The 19190-nt window shown below is 38.9% G+C and overlaps 1 protein-coding gene across 1 annotated transcript in view; it reads left to right on the top strand.

The window, feature by feature from the left end:
• EIF2B3 (eukaryotic translation initiation factor 2B subunit gamma) overlaps positions 1-19190 on the top strand; it is a 123313-nt gene that overhangs the window by 24830 nt on the left and 79293 nt on the right. The window contains exon 4 of the mRNA XM_039238602.1: positions 12796-12955. Within this exon, the coding sequence (XP_039094533.1) occupies positions 12796-12955 (160 nt within the window). The remainder of the gene's footprint in view (positions 1-12795; positions 12956-19190) is intronic.

The raw sequence follows: 19190 nt of genomic DNA, 5'->3' as shown, positions 1-19190 counted from the left end.
TGAGGTGGTATCTCAGTGTGGTTTTGATTTGTATTTCCCTGATGAGGAGGGATGCTGAGCATCGTTTCATGTGTCTGTTGGCCATCTGGATGTCCTCTTTGGAGAAGTGTCTGTTCATGTCTTCTGCCCATTTCTTCACTGGGTTGTTTGTTTTTCGGGCGTGTAGCTTGGTGAGTTCCTTATAGATTCTGGATATTAACCCATATCTGATATGTCATTTGCAACTATCTTTTCCCATTCCGTTGGTTGCCTATTAATTTTCTGGGTTGTTTCCTTGGCTGTGCAGAAGCTCAAATAAATAAACATTTTTTAAAAGATAATTTTTGGATGTTAAATTTGTAACACTGGGTATTAGATTTCCACGTTGAGATATCAAGTAGGCAGTTTTATAATTCAAAATCTCAAAGGAGGGGTCAGGGCTGGAGATATAAATCTGGGGATCGTCAACAAAGTGAAATGATCTAGGGAGTGTGTGTAGCAAAAGAAGAGGGGTAAAGGCTGAGCCTGGTATTTAGAGACCAAGAAGCAGAGGAGGAGGAAACAAAGGTGATTAGGAAGGTACAGCCACTGAAGTAAAACGGAAGATCAGGAAATTAAGGTTTCATGGAAGCTGTGTGAGGAAAGTGAATCAAAGAGAAAGTGATCAGTTGTGCCAGATATTGCTATGAAAAGGTGAGTAAAATGAGAACCAAGAATTTATCATTGGATTTGGCAAGATGGATACATCCAAGACTTAAACTCTTGCTAGAATAATAGGGACAAAAGCCAGACTAGACAGAAGAGGTGGGGATTAAGAAATGGAAGATGTTGGGGCACCTGGCTGGCTTAGTCAGCAGAGCATGTGACGCTTGAATTTGGGGTTGTGAGTTCAAGCCCTACATTGGGTGTAGAGATTACTTAAAAAATAAAAAAGAAAAGAAAATGGGAGATGGTAAGACAACTGTTTTAAGAAATTTTGATGTAGAGAAGAAAAATAGGACAGAATGAAATATTCCATACCTACAAAAGAATCTATGTGATAATAAATGTTTCCTTGCCCAACTTTGAAAATAAGATATTCTTTTTTTCAAGATGGGATATATTTTAGCATATATTTAGCATATGTATATGCTCATGGAAGTCAGTGACAAAGAAAAGAAAGCATTTAGTTATTCAATTCAACAATTCTATTTTTACTGCCTACAATGCACTAGTCACTGTGCTGCTGCTGGGTGTTTAGGATGAACAGTGAGTGAAACAAAGTCCCTGCCTCTATGGAGTTTACTGAGTAGATTAGAGGAAGTTGATCCAGTGTGCAACTGGATAGGTTTACCTTAGATTGGAGTAGGAATAGTTAATCCATTATTACAGACAGACTACACAATGTGTAACGTGTGTAGGTTCGTTAATTTTGTGTCACTAAGATGTTTGCTCTTCTAATTGTTTCTGTTTTCTTACCGAAATAATGAAGCAAATAAGAAGTAAACCAGCAGCTAAGAGTGAGGAAGGAAGAGGAGTGTTCAAGTTTTATGGAAGGATAAGAAGAAATGAAATCATCTCAGAAAATGTGACAGGGGCGCCTGGGTGGCTTAGTCTGTTAAGCGTCCGACTTTCGCTTAGGTCATGATCTCGCGGTTCGTAGGTTCGAGCCCCGCGTCGGGCCCTGTGCTGACTGCCAGCTCAGAGCGTGGAGCGTATTTCAGAATCTGTGTCTCTCTCTCTCTCTCTCTGACCCTCCCCTGCTCACTCTGTCTCTCTCTCTCTCTCTCTCTCTCCTAGAAATAAGTAAAAATATTAAAAAAAAAAAAAGAAAAGAAAATGTGACAGAATATTCCCTAAGAAATTCCTAAAACTTGTGAAGGCTTTCTCATTGTCTTTAGCTTCCAGCGTTGTTGAGAAGCACTAATTTTTTGTAATTGCTAATCTTTTTAATGTGACCAGCTTTTTCTGTCAAAATTTGTAGCATCTTCTCTTTCTACCTAGTGTTTGGAAATTTCATGATGATGTCCTTTCTTGTGAATCTGTTTTATCCATGTGAGCCCTTCACTCAGTGAACCCTTTCAATTTGGATATTCTTGTCTTTCAGTTTAGGGGAATCTTAAAAAATAATTTTGTTGATGATTCCATATCTATTTTTTCTGTTCCTTTTTTCCTGAAAACTGCTTATTCTGTTCCTGGATTTCTTAGACTGGCTCTCTAATTTTCTTATCTTTTCTTTCATATTTTCAATACCTTTATCTTTTCCCTCAATTTTTATATATGGGTGGGGCATGTCAACTGTGAGCTTCACTATAGGGTGACACGGTGATGTGGTTGGGCTCTTTTTTTGGTGGATCTCTTATATCTCTATCTTTAGGGTTTTTTTTCTCTTGGATTACCCAGATTCCCTGGAGAAAACTGTTATCCTCCCTAAAAGGTAAAGACCTGGCTGCTAGCATTCCAGGAAATGATTTGTGGTCAGGTTTAGGGAGGATATCTCAGAATCATATATGCATTTTTTTAAATGTTTGTTTATTTTTTAGAGAGAGAGAGAGAGAGAGACAGAGTGCGAGTGGGGGAAGGGGTAGAGAGAGGGAGACACAGAATCCAAAGCAGACTCCAGGCTCTGAGCTGTCAGCACAAAGCCCTGATGAACCATGAATGAGATCATGACTTGAACCAATTAGATGCTTGACTGACTAAGCCATCCAGGCGCCCACTGTATGCATTCTTTTTTAAGTCCCCACTTTTTAGTAAAGTGCATCCCCTCTTCCCAACTGTGATTGCACTTCCCCAGTCTAGATGTCTTCTATTTTACTCTCTTCAGCCCTCTGCCAGTGTGGGACATGTGCAGTAGCTGGATTGCACCAAGTTGAAAAGAAAGATCTTTCAATCAGCCTTCTTTATTTTAATTCCTCCCTCCCCTGCTTTTTATCTATATCAGTTCCTCAGCCTTTTGGAGAATCTGGTGTAAGTTGAGTTTGTTCTCAGTTTTCCTATGATTAACATAGTCATTTGTTTAATGTTGTCTCCTTTCCCATTCTTATTATTTTTGTGGGTTTAGGACCATTTTAAAAATCCTTTGACTTATTTCAGTGATGTTTTGAGAAGGGGAAATATAGTTGTGTGCCTTCAATTTACTGTCTTTACTTAAAATTTTTATAATATCTAAAGAGAAAGGGTGACAGACAGTTATGTAGCTGGCTGCAACAAGGAGGAGTAGATAATTTTGTCTATTGTCATGCACTTCAAATGAGTATATATAGGTCATGGAGTGAGAGAAATGGCCTGGACATGATAATGAGTGAGGAGTTCACCTTCTTCACCTTCTGGGCTCTTTGATTGGAAGAGTGTGAAGGACAGAGAAAATGTCCTGAACACTTTCTTTGGTGCTTTTAAAATTTAGAACCTTAGGATTAGAAAATATTTATAGGGGCACCTGGGTGGCTCAGTCAGTTAAGCATCTGACTTCGGCTCAGGTCAGGATCTCACGGTTTATGATTTCAAGCCCCACATCATGCTCTGTGCTGACAGCTTAGGGCCTAGAGCCTGCTTCAGATTCTGTCTCCCTTTCTCTCTGCCCCTTCCCCACTCATACTGTGTCTCCCTCTCTCTCAAAAGAAGTAAACATTTAAAAAAAAAAAAGTAAAAAAAATATTTATAAAGGGAGCATCTGGGTGGCTCAATCATATAAGCATCCGACCTCAGCTCAGGTCATGATCTCATGGTTTGTGGGTTCAAGCCCCACGTCGGGCTCTGTGCTGACAGCTCAGAGCCTGGAGCCTGTTTCAGATTCTGTGTCTCCCTCTCGTGCTATGCCCCTCCCTGCTTGTGCTCTATCTCTCTCTCTCAAAAATAAATAAACACTAAAAAGAAAAAAGAAAAAAAAACATTTATGAAGAAATATATTCTCTGGGCTCCTGGGTTCAGTCAGTTGAGCATCTGACTCTTGATTTCGGCTTAGGTCATGATCTCACTGTGAGTTTGAACCCTGCATCAGGCTCTGCACTGGCAGTGTGGAACCTGCTTGGAAATCTCTCTCTCTCTCTCTCTCTCTGTCTCTGTCTCTGTCTCTCTGTCCCTACCCTGTCTACATTCTCTCTCTCAAAATAAATAAATAAACATTAAAAAAAAAAAAAGGCATGTGGGGGCGCCTGGGTGGCTTAGTCAGTTAAGCATCCAACTCTTGATTATAGTTCCAATAGTGATCTCATGGTTTGTGAGTCCAAGACCCACATCGGGCTCTGTGCTGACATCGCAGAGCCTACTTGGGATTCTTTCTCTCCCTCTCTGCCTCTCCCCTGCTCATACTGTTTCTCTCTCAAAAGAAATGAATAAAACTTAAAAATAATTGTTTTTTAAAAAGGCATATGGATAGCAATTACTCTTTTATTTAAAAAAAAAAAAAAGAATAGCTTGACTCTTGTAATCATACAATTTTATGCCATATGGGACTTCAGAGATGGTACAGCTCTCATATATACTAGACAAAAAAAACCTGAAACCCAAAGAGGGAGTGGCTCATTCAAAGTCACATGTGAAATTAATAAGAAAAGAAAACATACCTAATCTTAAAAGTTGCTTTTTGAGGATGGTTTTAGTTTCTTTCTTTTTTTTTTTAACTTGTTAGTTGTCTTTTTCTCATATTATGATAAACTTCCCTTTTTCACAGTCCCTAACTACCCTCTGTGATCCTCTCCCAAGCTTTCTGGCTTCCAAATAAACTGGACAATATTTCTACATATTTCATACTTCAGGACAAAATTAAAATTCAAGTTATAGGCAGAAAATATGTAATGTAATTGTTAAGAGCATGTTTCATGGTCCCGAAATGGGGCAATAATATTTTTATTCTTTGGAGTATTTGTGTCTAACTGAAGAAAAAGAATGACATTATTTAAAATAAATTCAGAGTAGGGGTGCCTGGGTGGCTCATTTGGTTAAGCGGCCGACTTTGGCTCAGGTCATGATCTCACAGTTCGTGGGTTCAAGCCCTGCGTTGGGCTATGTGCTGACGGCTAGCTCAGAGCCTGGAGCCTGTTTTGGATTCTGTGTCTCCCTCTCTCTCTGACCCTCCCCTGCTTATGCTGTCTCTCCTCTCTCAGAAATAAATTTTTTAAAATAAATAAATAAATAAATTCAGAGTAATAAATTCTTTCAAAGTGAAAGTTTGATATGAGAGAACAAAAAAGACGTTATTATTTCTCTATTAATGTCCATGCACTTGGCAATTAAAATTGCGGATACTTAAATCATAGAAGAAAGACCAACAACTTCTGCATTTTCATAAATAACCTCTGTGTCTTAAATGTTACAAAATGAGTGACAATAAATATTTTGCCTCAAAAAAAATCTTAGAAGTGATTAGCATTTAACTCATTTAATAATGTTAGAAATTAACAGATTCTCAGTTACTTCTTAGCTTCACCCAGGAAAGATGAGTAAAATTCTTCTATTTGTTTTTAACCTGAGGAGAACTTATTTAGAAAGGTAATGTTGAGTCTCCATTTTAAAATTATAAATCTAGCATATCTCTTCCAGCCATACCCTTCAGGACAGCTGCATCTGGTAAGTTTTCAGACATTTCTGCCTTTTTTTTTTTGGAGGCAACAGGTTTATTTCCTCCCTCATTGCTTTAGGGAGCTGCCAAGTTACCTTTTTGGCCCCTATCCTGTACATGGTCACAGTCTCTACAAAGGGGACTCTCAGCTTTGTCGGAAAGTCTGCTGTCTCTAAACAGCTAAAATTGGATGTTTTCTCCTTTGAGTCAGTTTAAACGAGGAAAAGGAGGTAACAGAAGAGTGCTAATAACATCTACTGGTGCTTGCTCGCCAGCACTAGGTTGGACTCTGGTGGCACAAAGAAAAAAGAGCTTCTTATGAAACTCAATGTCTAGGGGCACCTGGATGGCTCAGTCAGTCGAGCATTTGATTGGCTAAGGTCATGATCTCATGGTTCATCAGGCTCTGACAGCTCAGAGCCTGGAGGCTGCTTCAGATTCTGTGTCTCCCTCTCTCTGCCCCTCCCCTGCTTACGCCCTGTCTCTGTCTCTGTCTTTGTCTCTCTCTTTAAGCATTTTAAAAATAAAAAAAAATAGGAGTGCCTGGGTGGCTCAGTCGGTTAAGCGTCCGACTTCGGCTCAGGTCACGATCTCACAGTTAGTGAGTTCAAGCCTGCATAGGGTTTTGTGCTGACCGCTCAGAGTCTGGAGCCTGCTTTGGATTCTGTGTCTCCCTCTGTCTCTCTGCCCCTCCCCTGCTCATACTCTGTCTCTCTCTCATTCTCAAAAAATAAACATTAAGAAGAATTTTTTTAATTAAAAAAAAACCCTCAAAGGGGCGCCTGGGTGGCTTAGTCGGTTAAGCGTCCGACTTTCCGACTTTCGCTTAGGTCATGATCTCGTGGTTCGTGGGTTCAAGCCCCGCGTCGGGCTCTGTGCTGACTGCCAGCTCAGAGCCTGGAGCCTGTTTCAGTCTGTGACTCCCTCTCTCTGACCCTCCCCTGCTCACGCTGTTTCTCTCTCCTAGAAATAAATAAAACATTAAAAAAAAAATTTCTTAAAAAAAAAAAAAACTCTCAAAGTCTAGATGGGAAAAAAACCCGTTTAACCCAATTTAGTGATTTAAGGTCTGTAATGGAAGAGAAAAGACTTAATTTCTACATGAGATAATGTATTGGGTACTGCCTTTTATAATAACTGTGAGAGGACCTGAAACTTGATGGATGTATGTGTGGTGGGATGGGAAGAGAAAATGGGGAATGCATTTTTGGCAGTTTACTCCAGCAAGTTAACAATAGCTGTGCAGTAGGGGAATTGTGGCAGAGTAGGCTGAATTAGGTAGGTGGAGTCATATTTTAAAGACCTTTAGTGTCCTACTAAGGAATTTACACTCAGTCTTACAAAACAGTGACATCCTAAATGGGGTGATCTCAAAGCCAGGGGTGTGCAGGATGGAGTACCAGAGGAAGATATTAGAATCCCTAGATCTTTTCATTTTATCTCTTCTTTTTAAAATATCGATTTTTGTATATTTTATCTGAAGAGCATATTATATCACTTGTAGTGATCCGTGTATTTTTAAATAAATTTTGAAAGTGAGTGCAAATAGGGGCACTTGAGTGGCTCAGTCAGTTAAGTGTCTGACTTTGGCTCAGATCATAATCTCACAGTTCATAGATTCAAGCCCTGCATCAGACTCTGTGCTGACAGCTCAGAGCCTGGAGCCTGCTTCAGATTCTGTGTCTCCATCTGTCTCTGTCCCTCCCCCACTTGCACTCTGTCTCTCCCCCCCCCTCAAAAATAAATACACATTAAAAAAAATTTTTTTTAAGTAAGTGAGAATAAGTGAATAGGTGTTCAACTTTTTTTTTTTTTTATGTTTGGAGAACATTATTTTAGGCTGTCTTTAAGCAGGGGAATGAAATAAGTAGTGGAAATTGGAGTATGGATTAGAATAGGGGAAAACTGGAATGAGAGAGACCAGCTAAGAGACTGGAAGAATACTTTGAGACCTAAAGTAAGCATAGTAGAGATAAAAGAGTAGGACTTGGTGACCAGTAACATGTTGGGTAGGGGACTGGGCAAGAGAGAGAGAGAGAGGACTTCATTCTTAGATTATGTCCAGATTTCTGACTTCAGATCCTGGTGGTGGTGACACTATGATTAAGCCAAGGAACACAGGACGGATGTTTAGCTCTAAGCCTAAGGATTATCACATTTCTTACAGACTGAGCTGGTCATTACTTCCTGCACCTAATGCCCCAGACTCATTAAAAACAAAACAGCATTTGGCCCTTTGCCATGCACTTTGGGAACTGCAGACTGGGAGTGTTTTCCAGACATTTTCAATGGAAGTCAAGCATGGTGAGGTCTCCATTGCAGTTAGACATTGGTGTTTATTAAAGCAGCAAACTACTCTTGAGGGTTGGATTGGGATTGGACCACATAGGAAATGTAAATCGTGACTATTCATAGTAGCACCAAGTAGCTGAATTCATTAGTTCCATATGGGCAGGGGTGGAGTACAGGGTGGTGATTTGGATCATAGCCATTGTTTGTGGAAGTGCTGGGTGGGTGAAAGCGTGGTTACCTTGTCTTGACCATTTTTTTCCAGGGGAATAAGTGTTTTTCTTTCTCCATGCCATAGGAAATTGTTTGCCAGATTGTGTTATTTACAACAATCTGTCATGGAGCAGCTGCCAGGAAAAGAATAAAGGCTGTTCCCAGTAGCTCTTACCATCTTGCACCATACCACTACCACCATGCACACATATATCCAGTTTTTTTATTTAATTTTTGTTTTTTCTTCTAGTTTTACTCAGTGGTTTTGGCTTGATTGAAAATGTATTTGTAATTGAGAGATTTCTGGGCTTTGCCATGACTTTGTAATTGGGTTTTCTGAGCTTAATTTGTTTGCTTTAGCCAAAACTAACTGGCAGCAATTGGAATTTTGAATTCCTGGAGGTCTTGAGTTCTTCCCAAACACTAACATGCTGTCTTCACCTTCCTTTAAAGACCTTGTGTGTTTCCAGTTTGTCAAAACTAGACACGTTTGCCGTCCTTTAGAGCCGTGCTTTTTGCCCTTGACATTGCCCTGGCTTCTCTAAAGGAACAGACTTGGGATAAAGGGATACTGAGGACTATTAGAATAGTGAGTAGGGAGGTCTGAGGAGATTCCATTTGGTCTCTGCAAAAGAAGAGGCATACTGTTGGTGTTAGAAAAGACTGGTTACCTGAAACACAAAGCAGCTGAGAATTGGTGTGTCTAGGGAACTTTCAAGTTAATTACATTTCAGATGCACAGTTCCTTCACAGTCCAAACAGTCTATGTTTATTCATGGCTTGTGGTCACACGTGATCAGAAATACCTCTGGCTCTTAACAGTTTCTCTGCTTTTCCTCTCTGGGCTCCAGTTAGTAGAAGAATATTTGCATTTCTAGAATGGGCTTTACATTTTTAGAATAAAAATCAAAACAACAGTTATTTATTTTCTATTACAGCTTTTATAAAGATGTAGTAGAATGAAGATATAAGGATGATTTCATTTTTCTTTTAGACTTTTGTTTCTTTTTCCAGAATTTCCAGCTTTGGAAACAAAGTACATTGATCAAAGAGCAAAGACTTCCCTTTGGAAGGGGTGGAGTTGCAAAGAGGATGGGAATGTGTTTGGTCTCCATGAGTTTTAGATGGAGCATTTTTGGGGTGCAGAGGCAGGAGAGGGCCTGATGGAGTGGCACCTCCATCTGGATCCCAAGCCCTGCCCTTTCTGACTGATGCCTTTCTTTTCACACTGAGAACAGATGGCAACCAGACAGTGGGGGGAGGGGTCTGTTTCTTGTGCTCCTTGGGGATTTTGCATTCAGCTTAGCAAAAAGTCATCTAAAAGCAAAGAGAAAAATGAGGCAGTGGACTGTTCACATTTACACTGGACTTGTTTGGCATTCACTATACTGACAGATTTATTTTTTGCAGACACTCAATGATGACCACACTTATTTTCCAAGACGACATTGCCACCACTTCAGAGACATCTGCATTAGGGTCGTTTTCTTCACTTTGGAGTCCACTAGATAATTAAATTTATTGTAGAATAGTCAGCTTGCAAAAATCAGCCATCTTATTAGAGAAAGGAGTTTTTATTTTCTCAGCAAACTGTCATTTTCATTATAATGAAATGGGACAACTTCTATACTGCTGTCCTGACATGTCTTTAATAATAGCCCATGTTCCCTGCCTTTGTAAGCGTTGTTATAAGAAGTAGTATTCTATGCTATCTATTCCTGAACTTTCATATAACGTGGGCTGACTTGCTAATATTTTGTGGTACCTAGATGGTGAGCTTAGGAAATTTTTTTCCTAACACAAAATTTTTTTAGCTCTGTTAAAATTCAAAAGGAACTAAGATAGCTTTAAGCAAAAGAGTAGAAAAAAATCCAAATTTGAACTTCTTAACTTGAAGAGGCTCTCAAAAGGAATTATTTAGGCTATAAATGATGACACATATATGTAGAAAAAGAAATGATGGTTCTGGTATTTCAAGAAGTAAGCCAAGGAATTCTTATAGTTGAGCCTCAATTTCTGAGCAAACATGACTGTTTACTATAATAGAATGTGAGTTGAAATCATCCATTTTTCCCACCCAAAGCACGAATCTTGATTTTAAATTAAAAGAAGAGTTGGAACCACTTACAAGAGTGTCCATGTGGATATTCATTTTATTCTTAAACCTGGAATAATTTTGTTCAGTGTTTTTCAGACTTTTTAAAACACCAAAACCTGTTTTTCAAACCAAAGCTTATACAAAAGCCTATCTAAGAAAATAAAATTAATAAAAGAGGGGCTGCCCTGGTTGACTCAGAAAGGGCAGTAGGAATCAGGCTTTATTTGAGGCCCCCCTCAGAAACTGCAGGTATGCTATTATAGAGAAACATTTGTGTAGTTAATTTAAATTGAAATTTAAGGAATTAGTTTTTGAATTGATTGTTTTGGGACTTCTGTTTTCTCATTTATGATAACGTATAGTAGCAAAATGTATAGGTAGAAATTTGTTTAAAATAAGTAGCTTTTCTTAGCCACTCACCCTTTAACACTTCCTAGTCCAAATTTCCTCCACTGTTTCAGAGTACGGCCTGTCTGAGCATAGAGTAAGTGCTCAATAAATGTTAGCTTAGTGAATTGTTGTAAGTGATAATCCAGTTTCTGCTTGAGCACTTCTAATGATGGGAAACTCATCAGCTTACAAAATTACTCTTTTTGACTAGCTCTGATTAACAGATACAAGTTAATATGGAAACCACAAGTACTTTTCTTTCTTTTTTTTTAAATTTTTGAAATGTTTTATTTATTTCTGAGAGAGAGAGAGACGGCGTGAACAGGGGAGGGTCAGAGAGAGAGGGAGACACAGAATCCACACCAGGCTCCAGGCTCTGAGCTGTCAGCACAGAGTCCAACGTGGGGCTCGAACCCACGAACCGTGAGATCATGCCCTGAGCCAGTCAGACGCTCAACTGACTGAGCCACCCAGGTGCCCCCACAAGTACTTTTCTTCATGTTTTCCCTATTCTTAGTTTTGTTCTTGAGCTGTTCAGGTAAAATTTGGTTCCTCCTTAAGACTGACAGGTATTGGGGCACCTGGGTGGCTCAGTCAGTTAAGCATCAGAGTTCACCTCAGGTCATGATCTCATGGTTCACGGGTTCGAACCCTGCATCAGGCTGTGTGCTGACAGCTTGGAGCCTGCTTCAGATTTTGTGTCTCCCTCTCTCTCTGCCTCTTCCCCACTCTTTCTTTCTCTCAAAAATAATAAACATTTAAAAAATTTTTTATGTTTTACTTATTTCTGAGAGAGAGAGAGAGAAAGAGACAGCATGAGCAGGGGAGGATCAGAGAAAGAAGGAGACACAGAATCTGAAGCAGGCTCCAGGCTCTGAGCTAGCTGTCAGCACAGAGCCTGACGTGGAGCTCAAACCCACAAACCGTGAGATCATGACCTGAGCCGAACTCGGACGCTTAACCAACTGAGCCACCCAGGCACCCCTAGTAAAGAATGTTTTTATCTCTTTCTTAACTCTACCCCATAATCCTTGTCCTACCCACTCTCTCCCCAGATAGCCTTTTCCCTATTAAACAACTTCTCTTCTTTCACTATTATGTTTCTAGCTCTTTCACCATCTTGATCATCTTCTTATTGATATTTTTTTAGTTTAGCATGGATACTCTTAAAATGATACTCCAGTGGCGCCAAAATTTAAAAGTATCTAAGAAATAAGTTTAGGTGTTTTGGGTACCTAATACTGTGGACTAGAAAATCCCTTAAATTGGTTTCAAACTAGCAAAACTGCATTTCTTCAGATACTGTTCACTAGTACAGATTATTTATTTATATTAATAGTCATTACAAGTTGTTAGATTCTAGTTACCTAACTACTGTAAACATGTTTCTTTGTCTGTGAAGTACAAATAATAATAGTGCTTACTGCACTATTGGGAATGCATGCAAAGTGTTATCACAGTTCCTGGCCAATAGTACACATTCAGTAAATCTTTATTACTGTTATTAGTTATTATTGTAATTAATCTGAATTACTAGAATTGCAATCAGAATAACCACCACGTGAGAATATCTTTTTTTACTTCATTGATTTATTCATTCATTCATCAAATAATTACTAAATGCCTATTATGTGCCAGACTCTGCAGTAGTTAGTTCTTATATTTCTTATCCATAAAAATCAGAACTAATAATATTAATAATAACAATCCCACCCCATGGTGTTATAAGAATTAAATGAGTGCTTTTATACATACCTGAGGTTGTATTGTAATTATTTACTAATTAGATTGGTCTCTTTGCAAGATGGGCATTATATTGTACTCATTCTTTTATTTTCTAGTACTGTAGCAAAGTGACTATTTCATAGTATTTCATAACCATATGGAATCATCAGACTATGTGAAAATGCTTTTCAGACTGTAAAGGGATATATAAATTTAAGATCATTAAATACACGTTTCATGTAGACAATGTGGTGGTTTTCAGACTCTGTTCCTTAGAGCCCAGGATTCCAGTGGTGCGTCAGATTTGGCAGTAATGAGGCTCACCCAAGGGGATGCAGATTTTCAGTTAGAGCAGCTATTTATGTTACTTATTCTGCTGCTATAAAAAAGGTTTGAAAACAAGTGTCCAGTTCATGTGTGCTTCTAAGCCATTGTAAGTTTATACTGTGATGATTTTTGTGTTCCATTGTGCTGTCTTCGGCAGCACATATACTAAAATTGGAATGATTTTTGTGATCCTTTGTCTTTTGTGATACTGACTTTCCCCTTCTCCATTTGACAGACAGATGTACTAGTCCTGAGCTGTGATCTCATAACAGATGTTGCCTTACATGAAGTTGTGGACCTGTTCAGAGCTCATGATGCATCACTTGCCATGTTAATGAGAAAAAGCCAGGATGGCTTAGAACAAGTTCCAGGTCAAAAGGGGAAAAAGAAAACAGGTAAGGAAGCTGGAGTTTGGTTTATATGTTAGGTTTTTATAATTATTATTATCATTCATGTTTTCACTTAAGAAACATTTATTGAGAACTGATTGCACTGCAGGCACTATACTAAAGGTTGATGACATAAAGTCAGAAAAGTTCCTGACTTGAAGAGGCTTAAAACTATTGGTTAGATTCTGTAAAGTCCAGAGGCTTTTGTGTGCAGAAAAGAACACTCAGAATTATTTGCATTGTGTTTAAGCCTCAAATAATTAAATGTATATATCAAAGAAACAAAAAATCTAATTTAAAATCAAATTTTTTTTTAATGTTTTTTATTTATTTCTAGGAGAGAGAGAGAGAGAGAGAGAGAGACAGCGTGAGTAGGGTAGGGTCAGAGAGAGAGGGAGTCACAGACTGAAACAGGCTCCAGGCTCTGAGCTGGCAGTCAGCACAGAGCCCGACGCGGGGCTCGAACCCACGAACCGCGAGATCATGACCTAAGCGAAAGTCGGACGCTTAACCGACTAAGCCACCCAGGCGCCCCTAAAATCAAATTTTTAAAAGTAGTTAAACTAGGGACACCTGGATGACTCAATCAGTTGAGTATCCAAGTCTTGTTTTTGGCTCAGGTCATGATCCCAGAGTCATGGGACTGAGCCCCGCATCAGGCACTGCCCTGAGCATGGAGCCTGCTTGAGACTCTCTCCCTCTCCCTATGCCCCTTTCCCCCACTTGCATCTTCTCTCTTTCTCTCTAAATAAAAAAGAAAACTATTTAATGCTTAAATTGTCACACGTTGGCCATTGAAAGTTTATTTAAGCTGACTCCTCTCTCCTTTGAAAAGGTATTATGTACACTGGTAACCTGCTGTTTAGCTGGAGTGTGATTATGGACTACAGGGAAGCAGGAAATAGGATTGGAGAGCGTACAGAGATCAGACTAAAGACTTCGGACTTTATCCTTGAAACAGTGGGAGTTGAGGTGCCTAGGTGGTTCAATTGGTTGAGCATCCAGCTTTGGCTCGGGTCATGATCTCACAGTTCTAGAGTTCAATCCCCAATCTAGAGTTCAGTCTACAGTGAGCACAGTTGTTGAGGAGTTTTAAACAAGAGAATGTCATGTTCAGATTTGTGTTATAGAAAGATTTTCTATTCTTAACATGAAATTTTGAATTTCTCTGTATCTGTATTTTATTATAATTTAAACTCAATTTCGCCTAAATAACTGATTTAAATTCCTCCTGTGGAGGGGCACCTGGCTGGCTCAGTCAGTTAAGCATATGACTTTGGCTCAGGTCATGATCTCATGGTTTGTGGGTTTGAGCCCCACCCACATAGGGCTCTCTGCTGTCATCACAGAGCCCACTTTGGATCCTCTGTCCCTTCTTTCTCTGCCCCTCCCCCACTCGTGCTCACACACACTCTCTCTCTCTCAAAAACTTAATAAACATTAAAAATGTTAATAAAAAAATGGGGCACCTGGGTGGCTTAGTCGGTTAAGCGTCCGACTTTCGCTTAGGTCATGATCTCGCAGTTCGTGGGTTCGAGCCCCACGTCGGGCTCTGTGCTGACTGCCAGCTCAGAGCCTGGAACCTGTTTCAGAGTCTGTGACTCCCTCTCTCTCTGACCCTCCCCTGCTCACGCTGTCTCTCTCTCTCTCTCCTAGAAATAAATAAAACAGTAAAAATAATAATAATAATAATAATAAAATGAACTCCTCTGGAATACTGTGCATTTCAGTGATAAGAATTTTTTTTAAGAACCTTAAATTTCTCAAATTGTATATTTGGTCCACCTCTTGGCTGTTATTAAATGCCAAAACAGCCTGCAGTCTCCTTTTTCCCAGATATTGTTTAATAGATGGATACTTTAGGTCCAAGTTCCCCAAATTGTGTTCTTGCCAACCAAATTGTGTTCTTGCCAACTTACAGGATAATAACTAATGGCTAGAAATTTTGGGAACCATTTTTTCCCCTCTTGCCGGTTCCTTTCCAAAAGATTTGTAGATGGCAGGTTCTGAGGAGAGCAAGATCAAATTCATGTTTGGATTTTTGGTACTTTTTTTTTCCTTACTCCAGGCCTTTACACATGTTGTTCTCTGCCCAAAATGCTCTCCATCCCTCTCCCTGAAACACACATAGTCTAAATTTAGCTTAGCCTTCAAGTTCTTTTCTCAAAGGGGCCTTTCTTGACCCTCTAATATGAAATTATACCCCTTTGTTTGCCTATATATGGTAGCCCTGCTCTCTTATTTACTCTCTCCTCTACTCAACTGTAAGCTCTGTAAGAGCTGGGATCATCATATTCTATTTTGTTCATTTTGTCCCCATCACTTGGCCCAGCTATGGCCCATAGTGAGCAGTCAGTAGATGTTATTGAATGGTTGAGGAGCCTGCCTGTAAAAGAAACTCTTATTGTCCCCCACCCAGTAAGAGAAAGTAGATTCAACTTTTATTTAGCCCATCCAGTTCACTGTAGTATTTCTTAAACTCGTCCCCACTTCTCACAGTTATACAACCTTGGTCCAGGGTAGATTCAGTAAGTATCAGTGTGCTTGAGAATCACACAAGTGAAAGCTGTCACACTTGGCTGTCCCCTCTCAATCAGCCCTTAGCTCCCTCTGCACTAACAAATGTTGGCAGATCTTTAGAGCTTGTATTTGTTTTGCTTCAGCTTTCTTTATTTCTCAAAGCTGCACTGTTAGAAAACTTTCTGCTAAGGTTTCTGCTTTATCTGTTTTCTCAATCCCCAACTCCCCCCACTGTTTCTAATTATATTTAACAGAATTGATTTGAAATTCTGGCATACTGAAAGCTGAAATTGTTGTGATTGAGGGAACAACCTACAGAAGTAGAATTTATTTATGCTAGAATTTATAAGTCACAGTGTACGATAATACGAGCATATGTAAAATACAGGGAGCTATTTAATGCCCTAATTATAGGGAAATATACTTAAAAGCACAGTATTCAAAAAGGAGGTGAACAACTTACTGAGATGCAGACAGACTAGTTGGTATGAGATCAGATCCCTGACTTATAAATGCATTACAGTTTGATATAGTTACTAAATTTAGAACATACTCTATGTAAATTTTATGCTAAGCCTCATATGGGAAACAAAAATAATCAAGATTTGGGGTGCCTGGGTGGCTCAATCGGTTAAGCGTCCGACTTTGGCTCAAGTCATGATCTCACAGTTCATGGGTTCGAGCCCCACGTTAGACTCTGTGCTGACTGTCAGCTCAGAGCCTGGAGCCTGTTTCAGATTCTGTATCTCCCTCTCTCTCTGACACTCCCCTGCTCACGCTGTCTCTCTCTCTCTCTCTCTCTCTCTCTCTCAGAAATAAATAAAACATTAAAAACATTTTTTTTAGGGGCGCCTGGGTGGCTTAGTCGGTTAAGCGTCCGACTTTCGCTTAGGTCATGATCTAGTGGTTCGTGGGTTCGAGCCCCGCGTCGGGCTCTGTGTTGACTGCTAGCTCAGAGCCTGGAGCCTGTTTCAGAGTCTGTGTCTCCCTCTCTCTCTGACCCACCCCTGTTCATGCTGTCTCTCTCTCTCTCCTAGAAATAAATTAAAAAAAAAAAATTAAAAAAAAATTTTTTTAAATAATCAAGATTTGCTGTCAAACTAAAATCTAGTGAATTGGCTGAAACTAATGTTACACTATATGTTCACTAACTGGAATTTAAATAAAAACTTGAAACAAAAAAATAAAATCAAATCCATTGAATGGGGCTAGGTAGTTTTGTTATTTACCAAATTTTATATCCATGGATGGCCTACTAGCATTTTGTGGATAGTTGCTTAATATCAATCACATCAGTGGTAAGTGGCAGTATCAGAACTTTATTTTTTTTTTTTAATGTTTTATTTATTTCTAGGAGAGAGAGAGAGACAGCATGAGCAGGGGAGGGTCAGAGAGAGAGGGAGTCACAGACTGAAACAGGCTCCAGGCTCTGAGCTGACAGTCAGCACAGAGCCCGACGCGGGGCTCAAACCCACGAACTGCGAGATCATGACCTAAGCGAAAGTCGGATGCTCAACTGACTAAGCCACCCAGGTGCCTCTCAGAACTTTAACCTGTGCTTTCTGACTCCATAGTCTGGGCCTTCTTTTTCCTTCTTTGTTGAATTTAGGGTTTTTTTTATCAAAGTTTTATATACTCATAATTTAAAGACTGATAGAATTGTTCAAGTTATATTATAATAAATAGCAGTCCTTCACCCTGTCTGTTCTCACCTTACTCAGAGGCAGCCACTTTCAACATTTTTAGCTAACTTTTTTCACATTTTTAAACAATATTTTATTATTTTATTTTATTTTATTTTATTTTATTTTATTTTATTTTATTTTATTTTATTTTACTTTATTTTATTTCTCTCAGTTTCAGATTCTTGAAGATACCTCTCTTAGAGCTTTTCTGGGGAACTACCATTTTAGGTTCACCTTTCACTGTCATATTTTGAATCTCATTATTTTCCTCTTTCTCAGTTTATTTTATTTATTTATTGATTTATTTATTGAGAGAAAGAGAGCAAGGGGAGGGAGACAGAGGATCTGAAGCAGACTCTGTGCTGACAGCAGAGAGCCCAGGGTGGGGCTCAATCTCATGAACCGTGAGATCATGACCTGAGCCAAAGTCAGATGCTTAACTGTCTGAGCCACCCAGGTCCCTTTATTTTATTTTATTTTATTTTGACCTCTTTCTTAGTTTATATTCACTTTTTTGTGAAACATATCCTCTTGTAGCCTCCTCAGATGGGGTTTGTGAAAAATAAATTTTTGAGCTTTTGCATGTCTTTTTTTTTGTCCTCATAGCTGTTTGATATTTTGGGCAGAAGATTTGAATAAACATTTTTCTTTTCTTTTTTTTAAGTTTATTCATTTATTTTGAGAGAGAAGAGAGCATGAGCATGAGAGAGGCAGAGAGAGAGGGAAAGAATCCTAAGCAGACTCCACACACTTAGCATGGACCTGATGCAGGGCTCCATCACTCGAACCATGAGATCATGACCTAAGCCAAAATCAAGAGCCAGATGCTTAAGCGACTGAGCCACCCAGGCGTCCCTGAATAGACATTTTTCTAAAGAAGACATACAGAGGACCAATAGGTACATAAAAAGATGCTTTACATCATTAATCATCAGGGAAATACAAACCACAATGTGATACTACCTCATACCTGTTAGAATGGCTATTACCAAAAAGACTAGAAATAACAAGTGTTGGTGAAGATATGTAGAAAAGGGAACCCTCATGCACTGTTGGTAGGAATGTAAATTGATACAGGCATTTTGGAAAAGAGTATGGAGGTTCTCAAAAAATTAAAAATAGAACTACCATATGATCCAGTAATTTTAAATATTTTTCAAAAACAAAAAATAAAAACACTAATTCAAAAAGATATATGTACCCCCTTGTTCTTTGCAATATTATTTATAGTAATCAAGATATGGAAACAAACCTAAGTGTCCTTCAGTACATGAATGGGTAAAGAAATTATGTATATATACACAATGGAATATCATTCAGCCATAAAAATAATGAAATCTTGGCATTTGTAACAAACGGATGGACCTCAAGGATATTACGTGAAGTGAAATAAATCAGAGAAATACAGATACCATATGATCTCTTTTATATGTGTAATCTAAACAAATCTCTTTTTAATTAAGCTCACAGATACAGAGAACAGATTGGTGCTTTCCAGAGGCGGATGGTAGAAATAGGCAAAATGCTTTTGTTTTGTTTTGTTTTAGTTTCAATAAATTGATTTTTCTTTTTTTTTAATGTAAAGCTAAACACTGCAAAAAAAATGCAGCAAGAAGGATGTAATCTGCTCATGATTCTTTAGGTTGGCAGTTAGGTCTGCTGTAACTGAATGTCTCATCTCTGTTCAAATGGTGTCAGCTAGTGTATTAGTTATCTGTTGCTGCTAGTATATGTTATCTATGTTATCTATTGCTACATAACAAATTACAATAAACTTAACATCTTAAAATGATAGTGTGCGTCAGGAGTCCAGCATTACTTTCCGAGTCTTTCAGAAAGCTGAAATCAAGGTGTCATTCAGAGTCGAGGTCTCATCTGAAGGCTCAGCTAGGAAAAAATTTGCTTTTGAGCTCTCTTGTTTGTTGGCAGAATTTCAGTTTCCTAAGGACTGTTAGACTGAAAGCCTCAGTTTCTACCTGGTGGTTGGCCAGAGGCTGCCCTCGTTTCTTTATCACGTGGGCCTCTTCAACATAACA

The sequence above is a fragment of the Hyaena hyaena genome, unplaced genomic scaffold, assembly GCF_003009895.1.
Source record: "Hyaena hyaena isolate Hyena2069 unplaced genomic scaffold, ASM300989v1 scaffold_144, whole genome shotgun sequence".
Lineage (NCBI taxonomy): Eukaryota > Metazoa > Chordata > Mammalia > Carnivora > Hyaenidae > Hyaena > Hyaena hyaena.
Note: the sequence above shows the minus strand (reverse complement) of the source record. Positions and strands in the feature narration are given on the sequence as shown.